At 32.1% G+C, this 15,611-nt stretch overlaps 1 protein-coding gene across 9 annotated transcripts in view; it reads right to left on the reverse strand.

Moving 5' to 3' along the window:
• LOC114335683 (major royal jelly protein 2) overlaps positions 1-15,611 on the reverse strand; it is a 267,509-nt gene that overhangs the window by 140,818 nt on the left and 111,080 nt on the right. For 7 of the 9 annotated variants that reach the window (XM_050655701.1, XM_050655700.1, XM_028285965.2 and 4 more), the window contains 4 exons: positions 15,379-15,591; positions 10,351-10,538; positions 10,026-10,121; positions 5,656-5,893 (listed from right to left, as the gene is read on the reverse strand). In XM_050655701.1, coding sequence (XP_050511658.1) covers positions 5,656-5,893; positions 10,026-10,121; positions 10,351-10,538; positions 15,379-15,591 — 735 coding nt within the window. The remainder of the gene's footprint in view (positions 1-5,655; positions 5,894-10,025; positions 10,122-10,350; positions 10,539-15,378; positions 15,592-15,611) is intronic. The other 2 variants (XM_050655702.1, XM_050655703.1) reach the window with 2 other exon arrangements.

The following is a 15,611-nucleotide window of genomic DNA, read 5'->3' on the forward strand; positions in this document are numbered from 1 at the left end:
AACATTAGTAATTTAGGTTAAATTAAAATTGCTCATTGGTCAGTTATGACCAGATTGCTTTTTTTATGTTTGGCAAAAAGGGCGTAAGTCAGAATTGCACATTGCTAATGTTTTGATGATTTCTGGACCAGCAAAAAACTGTTGTAGACGTAAACTGTATGTACCAATAAAAAGAGCCGATTTTTCTGGTCCAGAAATCATCAAAACATTATCGATGTGCATTTCTGACTTAAGCCCTTTTTCCCAAACATCAGAGAATTGTAATGTACAAATTCTCCTATCTGATTTTTCATGAATTTTGTAGGAGACGAAAAACCATTTTTAGGATCATCTCCTGCTTTCACATGTAAATTTTGACATGTCTTGTAGTAAATAGATAGTTGAATTTACTACAAAACATGTCAAAAAATATATGAAAACAGGAGGTAACCATAAAAAAGTTTTTAGTCTCTCTTACAAAACTCATGAAAAAACAAATCGGAGGTATGTCACATCAGTGACTATATCCAGGGAATGTCTAAAAAATATACTTTGATGTCCCAAGAACCAAATATAACCTTTATATATATACAGGGTGTAACAAAAATACAGGTCATAAATTTAATCACATATCCTGGGACCAAAAATAGTTTGATTGGACCTAACTTACCTTAGTACAAATGTGCACAAAAGAAAAGTTACAGCCCTTTGAAGTTATATATTAATAGCACCAAGGGCCTTAGAGGCCCATGGCTTGAAAAGTTTGTTTTTTCTTCATTTTCACGTTTCTTTATGTACTGAAATCTTCTCTGGCTTGATATGTGATTTTTCTCCATTCCTTCCTCTTATTCATTTTTCTTTTCTGACCCTGTAACACCATTCTTTCCAAATCTTTTTCGACCTCTTGCTTCCATCTATTTTCCGGTCTTCCTCTTCTCTTTCTTGAAGCTATAGTGTAGTTTAGTACCCTTTTCGGAGTCCTCGTTTTTGGCATCCTTTCAATGTGACCTCGTGATCTAAGTCTCTGTGCCTTTATCACTCATTTGAAGTTACAAAATGAAAAGTGATTTTTTCCAATGTATCGAAAACAATGTGCTTTTGTGCACGTTTCAATTTAATTATTATTGTAGTACCTACCATTTAAACAACGTTTTAAAAACTTTTTTGCCTCTTATTGCTTTTTCGAAAAGTCAATTTTTATCGAAATATTGTGAATATTTGTCAAATCCACCACATATTTGTATATGGTTAAGTACGATTATGGAGACTTGGTAATAATATGCAAACTTATTTATGCTTTACATTCCAGACTCGATAAAACGTGCCTTATCGAAAAAATACAAAGAGGCAAAAAAGTTTTGAAAACACTCTGTTTAACTAATGGTACCTCAGTAATAGTTTAATTGGAACATACAACATTTGGGGGGTTTAAAGGAACAAAACCCCCATAAAATTTTTACGTGGACATATTAAAAAAGAAGTCGCAACTCGATAAAAACTGCCTTATCTGAAAAATACTAAGAAACAAAAATATTGAATTTAACTAATGGTACCACAATAATAAAATTGAATTGGAACATACACAAAAGTTTGGGAGGATTTAAGGGATCAAAACCCCCATAAAATTTTAATGGGGTGCACAAATTTCACCATAATTTTTCTTTAAGATATTCCTGCCATAATAATGCCACATGTCACATGTCCATTTTCAATAAAAAATCGCTAATAGTTTTCGATATAATCGAAAAAATCCATTTTCATTTTGTAATTTCAAAGGGCTGTAACTTTTTATGTGCATATTTGTACAAGGTAAGTTAGGTTCATTTGAACTATTTTTGGTCCCAGAATAATGTGATTTAATTTATGACCTGTATTTTTGTTACACCCTGTATATACAGCCCATTACGCACCACCTTAAAAATTGGGCATTTTTGATGTCTCGAATTTCCTAAACCTGTTGTTGCATCTAGGTGATTTTTTTTATAATATTCTAGCCTAGGCCCTAGAATATGTTACAGGGAGCTATACTGTAATATATATTATATCACATTTCTATAGAGAGCGATATGATATAATATACATATATTACAGCATGACAAGCTTAAGGAGGTAACCTATAGCCTAGGCTATAATATTATAAAAACATCACTTAGATGGGACAACAGGTTTAGGAAATACGAGACATCAAATATACCCCATATTTAAGGTGGTGCGTTAATTTCTTGGAGAAGTGTATTGTAATTTAATGTAAATACTGTAATATCCAATAATTGTAATTTGATATAAGATGAAATATAAGTTCCTTAAAAAATATATTTTTTATTTCCCACAATACATTCTCCACAGGTCTAAATATCGTCGCTAGATGTCCACCGAATGACCTTCCAGGACGTTAGATGGATGTTCAGCAGCAAGACATTGGACCAAACTGGGACATCCTGTGAATGCCCAAATGACGTCCACCGAAAGTCCCCTCCGACGTTAGGTGGACCTCCATTGGACGTTTAACAACTTGGCCTTTGGACCAAAATTGGACGTCCTGTTAAGGTCCAATTCACGTCCCCTAGGACGTCCGATTAAGGTCCAATTCACGTCCCCTAGGACGTCCGATTAAGGTCCAATTTACGTCCGATTAAGGTACAATTTACGTCCGCTTAAGGTCCCATTTACGTCCGATTAAAGTCCAATTTACGTCCGATTAAGGTCCAATTTACGTCCGATTAAGGTCCAATTTACGTCCGATTAAGGTCCAATTTACGTCCGATTAAGGTCAAATTTACGTCCTATTAAGGTCCAATTTATGTCCGATTAAGGTCCAATTTACGTCCGATTAAGGTCCAATTTACGTCCGATTAAGGTCCAATTTACGTCCCCTAGGACGTCCGATTAAGGTCCAATTTATGTCCGATTAAGGTCCAATTTACGTCCGATTAAGGTCCAATTTACGTCCCCTAGGACGTCCGATTAAGGTCCAATTTGCGTCCGATTAAGTTCCAATATACGTCCCCTCGGACCTTAGATGGACGTCCAATGGACGTTCGGTAGCGCGACATTTGGACCAAAATAGGACGTATAAAGGACGTTCCTCGGACGAAAACGGACGTCCAAAGGACGTCCCTAAAGTCCGTGAAGGACGTCCAATGGACGTCCATTGGACGTCCTTGTGCTATTAGGGTCTTGTTGCAAAATAGCAATAATTGCGAAAAAACCATACAAAAACAAGTATTCGCGTTTTACGTTTTTCAACCATTTATGCTACACTTAGGACCTTCATGTTTCACCCAAAAAAATTTTATGATACAGTAAAACAACACTGTAAATTTCATTAAGATCGGTTCAATAGATTTTGCAAAATAAATTTTGCAATCCAGCTTTCGCAAAAAAAATCATTTTTTCAAAATGTTACAGGACTGAAAATAAAGCAGATAGCTAGTTGAATTTTTTTTGCATATAGAAGTGTACTGTACCTTTCATTTGCAATTTGCAGTATTAAAATCGAGTAACTACCACGGCATCAGGAATTTTTTTAAATAAACATTAATTATTGGTGCTACGCGCAGGACAGCGGATAGTTTGCTCTGATTGGGCATTCCAATGACCTTTGATAATGATTTATACATTTTAATTTTTATTAAATTTCGCTATAAATAAATAAATTAGTTTATTGCAAAATAAAAACACATACTCTGTCCTTTGAAATAACACTTTTTTAGCAAAAACTTTCTTTGTTCATATATTTTAACTTAGAGAATAAAAGTTTATTATTTTTAAACATATGCAATTGTTTAAACCATATTTCACAAACAATAATACAATTAGTTTGATTTTTGTGGAATTAAAATATTAAAATACAACAAAATATAGATTAATATTTATTAAAAAAATTCCTGATTCCGTGGTAATTAATCGATTTTAATTTTGCAAATTGCAAATGAAAGGTACAGTACACTTCTATAAGCAAAAAAGAATTCAACTTGCTATCTGCTTTATTTTCAGTCCTGAAAAATTAAAAAAAATGAATTTTTTTCTATTTTTTATTTTATTTTAAAAAATCTATTAAATCGATTTTAACCTTTAACTACCCGCGCATCAAGTTATAACATAACTACACGCGTGGCGTACTTTGTACGCCACAAGAAAATACACTTAAAAACAGCGGATTTGCTTAATTTTTTTTGAAAAAATACACTTAGTTGTTTGTTATAAACCTTATTCGGCATCAGTGAATACTTGGAGTTCCTTTTCAGTAAGCCAATTGGGATTTATAACTGGAATCATGGAATAACTGGATTCCATGATAAATAAAATTACTAATAAAAATTTTTTTTAAATGTGATTTTTTACAGGAGAAAAAGTATTGTTTACAAAGAAAAATATATTTTTTGCCATAATGACTAAAAAACAATTAAAATATGTACTTATATTACGACTTATAGTAATATAATCCTGGGGTATATTTTCCACCACCGAAAACAACAAATAATAAAATGTAAATTACGATCTTTCCAGAACGCCGATTATAACGAAACTAAAACCAAATTGTAAAGCACATTCCAGTGATAGCTTAGAAAAATAAGCAAGGTCAAAAATTAAATTTTTAAATATATTTCCAGTAGAATTCTTATATCTGGCGTACAAAGTACGCCAGCGCGTGTAGTTAAAGGTTAATGAAATTTACAGTGTTGTTTTACTATATCATAAAGTTTTTCTGGGTAAAATATTAAGGTCTATACAATACTTGTTTTTGTATGGGTTTTTCAGCAATTATTGCTATTTTGCAACAAGGGTGACTATTTTTTAAATTTTTAACCAATTCTATATTATAGTAAATTTAATTACGCAACTTTTATGTTAGTACAACTTTTCTCAGAAATGAATAATTTTAAAGTTATAATCAAAAAACCAATAAAAAATCGAATTTTTCCTTCATATTTTGACATTTTGGTTATTTAAACAATGTTCCGGACCATTTTGAGTGGGAGGATAACTCAAATATTATTATTTGAGTTACTTTCAAGCAATTTCCGTAAAAAAATTTGAGTCACCTCTCAACGTCCATCTCAAAACAGAGGCGCCCTGGACTATTAAGCAAAAATTACCATTAGATTTACTATTCTTAAGTTAAAAAACACTAATTATTGTACAGGTAATTTTAATATTCATGTAGAGTAAATATTTATTGAAATGAATGTCGACTCGATTCAAGTTCTCTGTTTAACCCAGGCCCAGATATGACAATATTAAAAGGCACCGCTAGGAAAATATTACAATATGCGGTTCAGAGAACCTGTATGAAACGAGTTCGTACTCTAATAAATTGGTAAAATTAGAAAATCTACGGTTTCGTTTTGATTTAAATCTGTCTCCTGACATCCTCCGATAGTTCTATTTCTAGGTCTGCCTGTTGCCAAGGAGGCTCTGCAGAAGACAAATTGACACCAAAACGGCCATAGATCTCGGTACAAAAATAAAACTATTTATACCGTAGTATGGTTAGAACGCCCTCTAAGGGGAATAAGTGAAATGAATGTCTAAATATTTATTGAAATATTTCTCTTCGCGCCATTGTAAATTTTAACAAACGTGTTTATGGTCTGTTGTTTTTGACTGATTGCACAGTAAACAAACAATAAAAAAAGTATATTAGATAAAATTAAAATACATAAAAATATTTACCGTCAATCGTATACTTTTCAAATTTTGGATCAGGTTTCATAGTTTCATCTTCGACTATCCACGATTTCCGGTAGCGATGGTCATATACTACGATGGAGTGCCCGATACAGTCAGCCATATAGACGTATGTCTCTTTGCAATTATCTTGTTTGCTTATAATATCAACGACAGGTGTTACAAAGGTTGAGTTTATGTTCCATTGGTCCTTTGGTATTTCATATTTACTAAGAAGTTGATGCTAGAAGTAAAAAAAACATTATTAATAATAATAAATGTTTAGACAAATATTTTGGTATTTAATTATTTATGAAAATACTGCCATATCTTTTTATGAAAATGCTGACACCATCCATTTTTGAATAATTCTAACGCTGAATCTTTACTTTTTGTCTTCGTTACAAAAATCTATGTCCGAATAAATAACTATTTCTTAGAATTTTCCTCCTAGAACTCCTCGACCAAGAGGAGTACCTAATCTAAAAAGACAGATTCACACCCGAGAAAGTCACTAGAAAAGTCAACAAATACATCTTTTTTGATTGATCATGCTGGTAGAAGAGTTCAAATGAGTTAAGTAAGATGCAAGTTAATTTTGCTGCTTAGTGTATTTGAGGCATTATTTGGGTACAACATCTCATTTTTGGTGGTAAAAAAATATATTAATTTTTCTGGACAAAATGTGGTACATATTTATGTGAATCTGCCGACGGACGATGACGCATTGATAATACAGTGAATAATAAGCAATGTTGACAAATTTAGCGCTTGTCGAGTTTTTTATAATCCGTGTATTCAATCAACGTTTTCTGGCATATACAGGGTAGCGAGAAAGTATGGAAACACGGTAATTTCTCGGAAACCGCTAGAACGATTTTTATGGATTTTGGTGGGTATGGGTCTTTTAATGCGGCCGATATTATAGTGGTAATTACATTGTTGTCAAATCTTCAGTTTTTCTGAAAATCTAATGAACTTTCTTATTTTAAATGGAACACCCTGTATATTTTTTACGTTTTAAAGTCCTTAATAAATACTGATTATTTTTCATGTTATATTCACTATGCCTAAATACCGTGATTTCGGAGTTATTGTTACATTTATTAAAAAAAAAGTTTTAAACAAATTATAATAATTAATTTTTTCGGCACGGGTAGACATTATTTTAGGTTCTTTGGATGGTTGTTAACAAAAAAGGTCTAATGTAATTTTCTTGTAAAGTTAGTTGTTTCCGAGTTATAAACAATTTAAAACTGAAAAAAAAAACGAAAAAATGACGATTTTCAAGGTTCAAAATCACAAGAAAATTTTTTTTTGAATTACGAAGAACCTATATTCAAGATCAAACTTTCTTCTATCAGCTCCCTATAAGAATTTTTGTCACGTTTTATTCTAAAATAATGTTTTTTTAATTGATAATGAAGCGCATATGAGAGGACGGGCGATCGGGCTGCATTAACAACTAAAACACAATGGTTTAAAATAAAATAAGACCAAATCACTTATCGGTGTCTGATACAATGAGGTTCGTACTTGTATTTAGGCACTTCGGAGTTTCAAAAATAATATTTTTTACTTTTGTTTTTGAACCTAGAAAATAGTAATTTTTCGTTTTTTTTTTCAGTTTTAAATTGTTTATAACTCGGAAAAGATTAACTTTACAACAAAATTAAGAAAGACCTTTTTTGTTCTCAATTATCCAAAAAACCTAAAATAATCGTCTACTCGGGCCAAAAAAATTATTTTTTATAATTTGTTTAAATTTTTTTTAATAAATATAGCAATAACTCCGAAACTACGGCCTTTAGGTATAGGGAATACAACTTGAAAAATAATCAGTATGTCCTAAGGACTTCAAAACAGAAAAAATATACAAGCTGTTCTATTTCAAATAAAAAAGTTCATTAGAGTTCCAGAAAAACGGAAGATTTGACAACAATGTAAGTACCACTATAATATCGGCCGCATTAAAAGACCCTTACCCACCAAAATCCATAAAAATCGTTCTAGTGGTTTCCGACAAATTATCGTGTTTCCATACTTTCTCGCTACCCTGTATATGGGCGTCTTCCATCTGGGCGTGATGACGTGATCGATGATTTTTTTAAATGGGGATAGTGGTCGTATGCTGGATCACTTGAAAGGGTGTTCAATTGTCTATTCTATATAATAATATAAATATTGACATAATAATTTATACAGAGTGCCCAAAAAAATTGTGTTTAAATTAAATTAATTCTCAAAAGAAAAATAATGTATGTAATTTATTTAATTCAAAATACATTGCTGTCAGAAAACAGAAAAAAATGGTTTTTAACAAATAAACATTGCTTTTTGCTTAAATTAACTATTTAAAGAGCCAATAGGCAGGGGGTGATAGCTTTAACATCGAATTTAAGCGAAAAACAATATTTATTTGTCAAATAAACATTTTTTCTGTTTTCTGGAAGAAGGAAAACGTATTTTAAATTAAAAAAATTCCATGCATTCTTTTTTTGGTCTTCAATTAATTGAATTAAAAAAATTGGACACCCTGTATAAATTATTATATTAATGTTAATATTACTGAATAGAGAATTAAATATCCTTTTAAATGAGCTATCACACCACCTATATTTTCATTTAAAAAATCATCGATTACGTCATCACGTCCATATAGATGACGTCACAGGTATGATTTATAAAGCCAGCAAATCATAATTTAAAAATAAAAATCGACCCGTTTCGGGATTTTTTCCAAAATGGACCATTTGTGAAAAAATTAATTTATTACAACCTAAACGACCTTGCTTTATACAGTTCTAGTCAAAAGTCCGTTCCCCCCGTCTCGTCGTATCTTTTGAACGGTTATACTTATAATAGTGAAATTTGGAGGAAGAAAATAAACGGAAGTGGGCTTCTCATCTAGTTATAACAAGTGACGTAACAGTAACAGATGACGTTACGGCGCCACTGTGACCGATAATTTTAAATGGGACCATATGGCAAGTGATACCTCGCTTGAGAGGTATTGAAAATACCTACTCAATCATACTAATTTTATTTGAGTTTAGGATGATTTTGATGAAAAAATTAAATAAATACTAAAATTCTAGTTTAGCATTTAATTAATAAAAATCCTAACGTCCGCCGCTGGTTATTTGTCAAAAAAGTTGACGTTGTTCAACTCTCTATAGTTGATTTTTTAACCAAGAGGAGTAAACTAAAAAGACAGATTCACACCCAAGAAAGTTACTAGAAAAGTCACCAAATTCATCTTCTTTTTTCGTTGATCATATCAGCTTTCGATGATAATCCATACATATTATATATTACTAACACATCGCTAAAGTGTTCTAAAAACAACTGTTTGTCTATAAAAGTAGACTAAAAATCTAAAAATTAAAGGAATAATGCAGAAAACACAAAAAATCGCCGATATACTTAATTAACCTATAAAATGACAGAGGTGCCAAAATTTGATAAATGTCATTAGTGTCAAAATTTAATAACAATGGAGTAAACTTGCCCGCGGTTGGACCAATTAGAAACAAGCATTACGGCGCGGTAAATTTGAATCACTCCTCTTGGTTAAAAAACAAACAATAGTTGTTTTTACATCAACGTCAACTTTTTTGAAAAGTCATAGTGCCATAGGCGGACGTTTGAATCTTTATTAATTAAGTGGGAAATTACGATTCTCTTATTTATTTAATTTATTCATCAAAACAAGCTTAAACTCAAACAAAATTAGTATGATTGAATATGTATTTTCAATAACTTTCAAAAGAGATATCACCTGCCATATGGTTCCATTTAAATTATTGGTCACAGTGGCTCTGTAACGTCATCTGTCACTATTACGTCACTTGTTACGACTAGATGAGAAGCCTACTTTTGTTTATTTTGTCCCTCTAAATTTCCCTCTTATAAGTATTACCGTTCAAAAGATACGAAGGGGGGATCGTATTTTTGACTAGCACTGTAGAAACGTTTATACGTCTATGGTGCAAGTGCGTATATTATATTTACCTGCTGTTGTAAGAATATTGTAGCTAAAAATACCAATATATACACTAGCTTTGAAAGATAAAATTAACATTTTAAAAAACTTAGAATTCAGTGCAAAAATTCAAATTCTAAATTAAAACACTGAAAAATAAATGCCCCATATAATATTACCCATTGTTTTGGTCTTTGTTTTTATTTATTTTTATTTGCAGAATGTCATCAAAACTACTCAATGGTGGTTGCAAGAAATTATAGTATGTAGGTATTTTAAACAATAGCAATAATATGAAATAATATTACGTTTTCATTACTTTTAAGTTTATGTATTTTATAGGGAGATTAGCAAACAGAGTATGTATTGCTGTATAATATTTAATACTTACTGTTCTTAAATCAAAAGCCAAAAGTTGGGGAGGACATCCAACAGTATCTCCAAGTTGTCCACTGTCTAATACCCAAAGTCTATGACATTCGTCGACCTAAGAAAAGATAAAGATTATATACGTAGAGAAAGTATAGTAATCTAATCGCTTGTAATGACTATTACTCAATCGGATGAATTACGACACTAGTCTTCGGCTCGTTTCGGCAGACAGAACGTCATCTCGTGAATCTCTTTGTTAAAATTCTGTATTGTAATGAAAATCTGTATCATACTGAAGCCCAATATGATACAGGTATTAAAATCATAATTATCAAAGTACTCACCATCACTCTGTATACAGACGTAATTCTTAATCGGTTGCACAATTTTGGGTTTCTTTGCCAACCCCAAGCAGGGTAAGGTCTAATAAGTGAATTTCCACTTTTATCGATTTCGATGGTGCCCAACGTTGCAGGAATACCATCTTGGAACCTTGGCATCGTAACGAATACCATGGGCGCCCTTCCTCCCCCTAAAAATAACAACATTGAGACCTTCAACAATTGTTAATAATTAACAAGAAAAATAAGAAGTCAAATTAAGTTTTAAGATGTTCTTGTCCGTTTTGATATTTCCTGTTTTTTTTTTCAGAATATTGAAATATTTAGATTATACAGGGTGTTTCATTGGGAAACGGAAATACTTGAATGGTGAATAGAGGTCACCGGGGTGGTTCTAGATGTACTGCATTTTTTGCCCTACCGACTTGTATATCTGAGTTACAGGGTGTTTTATCGATATTGCTCATTTCTTTTCTAAGCCATAACTTTAGAACCACCCTGTATATTTTTTTGATATTTGGTACACATATGCCTCATTCTAAACCAAATGACCGACATACTAATCACTGGAAAAATCCAAATCCGGATTAACAAAAAATTATAAAGTAAATGTGACCTTAAAACAACACCCTGTATATTGAAATTTTGAAAATTGGTTTGCCTATTTGAAAAGAGCACGGAACACTAAGTTTACTGGTTCGCTTCATTTTTTCGGCCAGAAAATTTTTTGACACTAATTTTGAAATTATATTGATTTTTTTAAGAACTGTGACATTAAAAAGCAGGTACTATTAACTTTTAATTATAAATTATTAAAGTTAATGAATAAACACTCATTTTAAAAATAATAAATAATTATTTACTACATTGGAACGACCCAATTACTAATGACAAGAAAAATCCAGGTCCGGATTAACAAAAATATATAAAGTAATTTTGACCTTGAACCAACACCCTGTATGTATATTGAAATTTTGAAATCTTGTCTGCGCATTTTAAAAGAGCATAAAAACTGTGATTAAAGGTTCAGTTTAATTTTTTGCGTAGATGATTTAATTACATAAATTTTTAAATTATATTGAAATTTTAAAGAACTCGAGATTAAAAACCCGGTATTATTAACTTTTAATAATTTTTCTACAAGCGTGTTAAAAATGCTACTTTAAGGATTCAGCAAACTTTCATATGCGTGCCTTAAACGTGTACTTTTAACACTTATATTATCATAAATAACTATTAATGTTAATGAATCAATACTTAATTTAAAAATACTTAATATTTATTTACTACGCTGGCTTCATGGATTCTCTGGAGTTGAAGCTATATGCACATCATTAAAAATTATAATTGCGAGAATTGGGATATTTTAAAGATTTAGTAAAGAATTAAAAAAACTCTAATAAAAAAAATTGTTTAAACGATTCAACAATTTAACAGAAATTAAAAATATTTGAAATATAGCAGTTGTCCAAGATGTCCGCCATTTTGTTCGATGCATTTACTTGCTCGTTTTAAAAGATATCCAATCGATTTTCTAATTACCTTAATTTTTTTGCAGCTTCTTGTCACCGTGACAGAATTAATCAATATGATATCAAAATTGCCGTAGGCAATTAAATTATCTGCGCAAAAAATTGACATGCACCTTTTAACGCAGTTGTTTATTCTCTTTTAAAATATGCAAACAAATTTTCAAAATTTCAATATATAATAAAGTGTTGTTTCAAGGTCACAATTACTTTATATATTTTTTTTGTTAATCCGGACCTGGATTTTTTTGTGATTAATAATTGGGTGGTTCCAATGTGGTAAATAAGTATTGATTATTTTTAAAATGAGTATTTATTCATTAACTTTAATAATTTATACCTAAAAGTTAATAATACCAGCTTTAATGTCACAGTTCTTAAAAAACTCAATATAATTTCAAAATTAAAGTCATAAAATTGTCTGGACGAAAAATTGAAGCGAACCATTAAATTTATTTTATTATGCTCTTTTCAAATATGCAAACAGATTTTCAAAATTTTAATATACAGGGTGTTGTTTTAAGGTCAAAATTACTTATATAAATAATTTTTTGTTAATCCGGACCTGGATTTTTCTTCTGGTTAGTATGTCGGTCGTTTGGGTTTTGAATAAGACATGTGTGTACCAAATATCAAAAAAATCTACAGGGTGGTTCCAAAGTTATGGCTTAGGAAAAAATGGGAATAATCGATAAAACTCGGTTAAAAAAGTCGGTAGGGCAAAAAATGTAGTATACAGTATAACTAGAACCGGCTCGGTGACAACTACTCACCATTAAAGTATTTCCGTTTCCCAATGAAGCACCCTGTATAGCATTTAGATATTTAATAAATATTTTTTTAAGTAAAAAATATTTTATTGTTTTTATTTGCCTCAATCTAGATCATTCATCTAATTCATATTTTTTATTAAGAAAATACGTACTCACAATCTGAGAGACTGAGCTAGACCAGTATATACGATGACTGTCATCATAGTTAATTGAAATAATATTTTACAACACTATTGCATTTGGTGATCCTTTTAAAATAGGTAGAGGAGTCCGACAAGGATGTATTCTATCTCCAAGTCTTTTTAATTTCTATGGGGAATATATAATGAGAAAAGCACTCGACAAATGAAATGGCGGTATTTCTATCGCAGTAAAGAAGATCTCAACTCTCAGATATGCAGATGATAAAACATAAATAAATGCATCCGAAGAAGAAATGTCCAGCCTTCTGCAGCTAGTGGAAGCTGAAAGCAATAGATGTGGTCTCAAGATCAATAAACAAAAAACAAAAATTATGATAGTAGATTATTCAAATTCACTTCAGACAACAGGAGCCTTAGACCAGTTTGAAGTGGTTAACGAGTTTAATTATCTAGGATCCTGCATCAGTAATACAGGACCTTGTGAAACAGAAATACGTAGGAGAATAGGCATGGCCAAAAACGCTATGAGTCGATTATCGAAAATCTGGAAAGATAGCTCCTTGTCGAAGAACACCAAAATAAGATTAGTACGTGCCTTAATTTTTTCCATATTTAATTACGGACCCGAAACATGGACAATGAAATCGGACGACAGAAAAAGTATTGACGCCTTTGAAATGTGGTGCTGGAGAAGAATGTTTCGGATCTCATGGACGGACACAGAGCAAATCACTAAATCCTCCAAGAGCTTATTATTCAGACTCGACTTTCCTCTATTTGCCTCTCCACCGTCTTAAAATTTTTCGGCCATATTGCAAGAAGAAGTGATGATATTCTTGAGAGACTTATAATTTCGGGAAACGTTGAAGGGCGCAGAAGTAGAGGTCGCTCACCTACTCGATGGACGGATCAAGTACAGAAAGCCAGTGGAAAAACATTCTCTGAATCCATGAGGGAAGCTCAGGACAGAAGCCGATGGAAAGAGATAGTTGCTCGTATTATAGGGAATCACAACACTCAGCAATGAGGAAACGACTGAGGAGGAGGATTGCATTTTCAAATTATTATATACTTTAAACAACAAGCGACCCATTAGCTTGTTGGCACAAGTAAACATAAAAGCTATTCATAAGAGTTATATTACAAACTGACTTAGAAATAAGTTGAATTTTTATCAGCCACAAGAGCAAGCAGGTTTTAGAGCAGGGTATGACACGAATGATCATTTACAAGTAATTAAGAACTTAATAGAAAAGAGTGATAATATAACAAGCCATTATTCCTGATATTTGTTGACAACGAAAAACCTTTTGAACCATAAGTCATAAAAAAATGTTAAAATCTTTACACAGTGCCGTATAGATCATCGCTATATCAACATGATCAAATACATAATATATATCAAAATGCGACAGCAAGCGTGAAACTGGTAAATAAAAAGCCCAACGCATTTAAAGTAAAACGGAAAGTGCGACAGGGAGACACAATTTTGCCAAAATTATTAAATTATTAGAACACATGTTTAAGAACACAAATCTGAGTGAAAAAGGAATTAATGTCAACGGAGAAATACTTCAATAGTCATTTGAGGTTCGCTGACGATATTGTTTTATTTTTGCTGACAGCATCGGTAATGCAGTATCGCAACTGGAGAAATTATACCTAGCCTCCCTACAAGTTGGATTAAAAATCAACCATACAAAAACACAGATGTGGTCATAGGCGTAACCAGGGGGGTTTGGGGGTTATAACCCACCCATTGGGATGTACTTTGAGCTCTATACGCTTAACACCATAGCCCTCAGAGACCTTCTAGTAGTTGTAACCTCCCCTTTCAGGTAGTTGTAACCGCCCCTTAGGCTCATCCTGGTTACGCCTATGGATGTGGTGGTTTCACAGAAGAAACTACCTCTTATAAGTACTTAGAGCATGAGATACGCATAGGAAGAGATAATCAAACAGCAAGCTGAGCTAAGTCCTTAAATCAGAGATGGCTACGTGTCTCAAAAGAAAAGTCTTTGATCAATGCGTGTTGCCAGTACTTACATAAGGTGCACAAACTTTAACAATAACCAAGAAAGTAAAGTCAGCAATAAAATTTGTGTTGCCCAAAAAGCCATGAATCGCTTAATGTTATATAGGCATTTGTCGTAGGGATCGCATGACTAACAAGAAAATTAGACAAATAACAGGAGTGAGAGATGCAATAGAAAGAATTATGACCCTAAAGTGGAACTGGGCATGTTATACATAGCTAGAATGTCGGATAACAGATGGGCACAGCGAATAATACACAATACCACGGTCTGATGACCTAAAACGGATCGACAAAAATTGAATGCAAACAGCACAAGCACAAAACAGGAATTCATGGAAAAGACTGAAGGAGACCTATATCCAACATCCAACATCTAGCATGGAGGTCATGTATGGATCCAGGTTGAATGTTGATGCTGATTTCAATTTTCTGTGGGTATTCATCGTGACATACTTATTTTGATCAACTGTTCTAGTTTAAGAGACATGAATAACAATAGAAAATAAAATGAGTAGTCTTATGAAATCCGAAATCATAGATGTTCTTACCTGGGTAATAGACATCGGTATCAATCGGAGCTGGTTTTCCTGGAATAAAGAGACCTGCATCTATATCTGACTTTCTTGCCGCAGCAGTTGGATACTCGAAGTCCAGTTGTTTAAATTGGAACAATATTTTAAATTTATCTGATAATGATGACACACCGTGGGAAAATGTTTGTGAGAAACATATCGTCAACAGCAGGCACAAGAGGCCTTTTTCTAAAAAAAAAACAACGAAG

Source organism: Diabrotica virgifera, chromosome 7 (genome assembly GCF_917563875.1).
Source record: "Diabrotica virgifera virgifera chromosome 7, PGI_DIABVI_V3a".
NCBI classification, from domain to species: Eukaryota; Metazoa; Arthropoda; class Insecta; order Coleoptera; family Chrysomelidae; genus Diabrotica; species Diabrotica virgifera.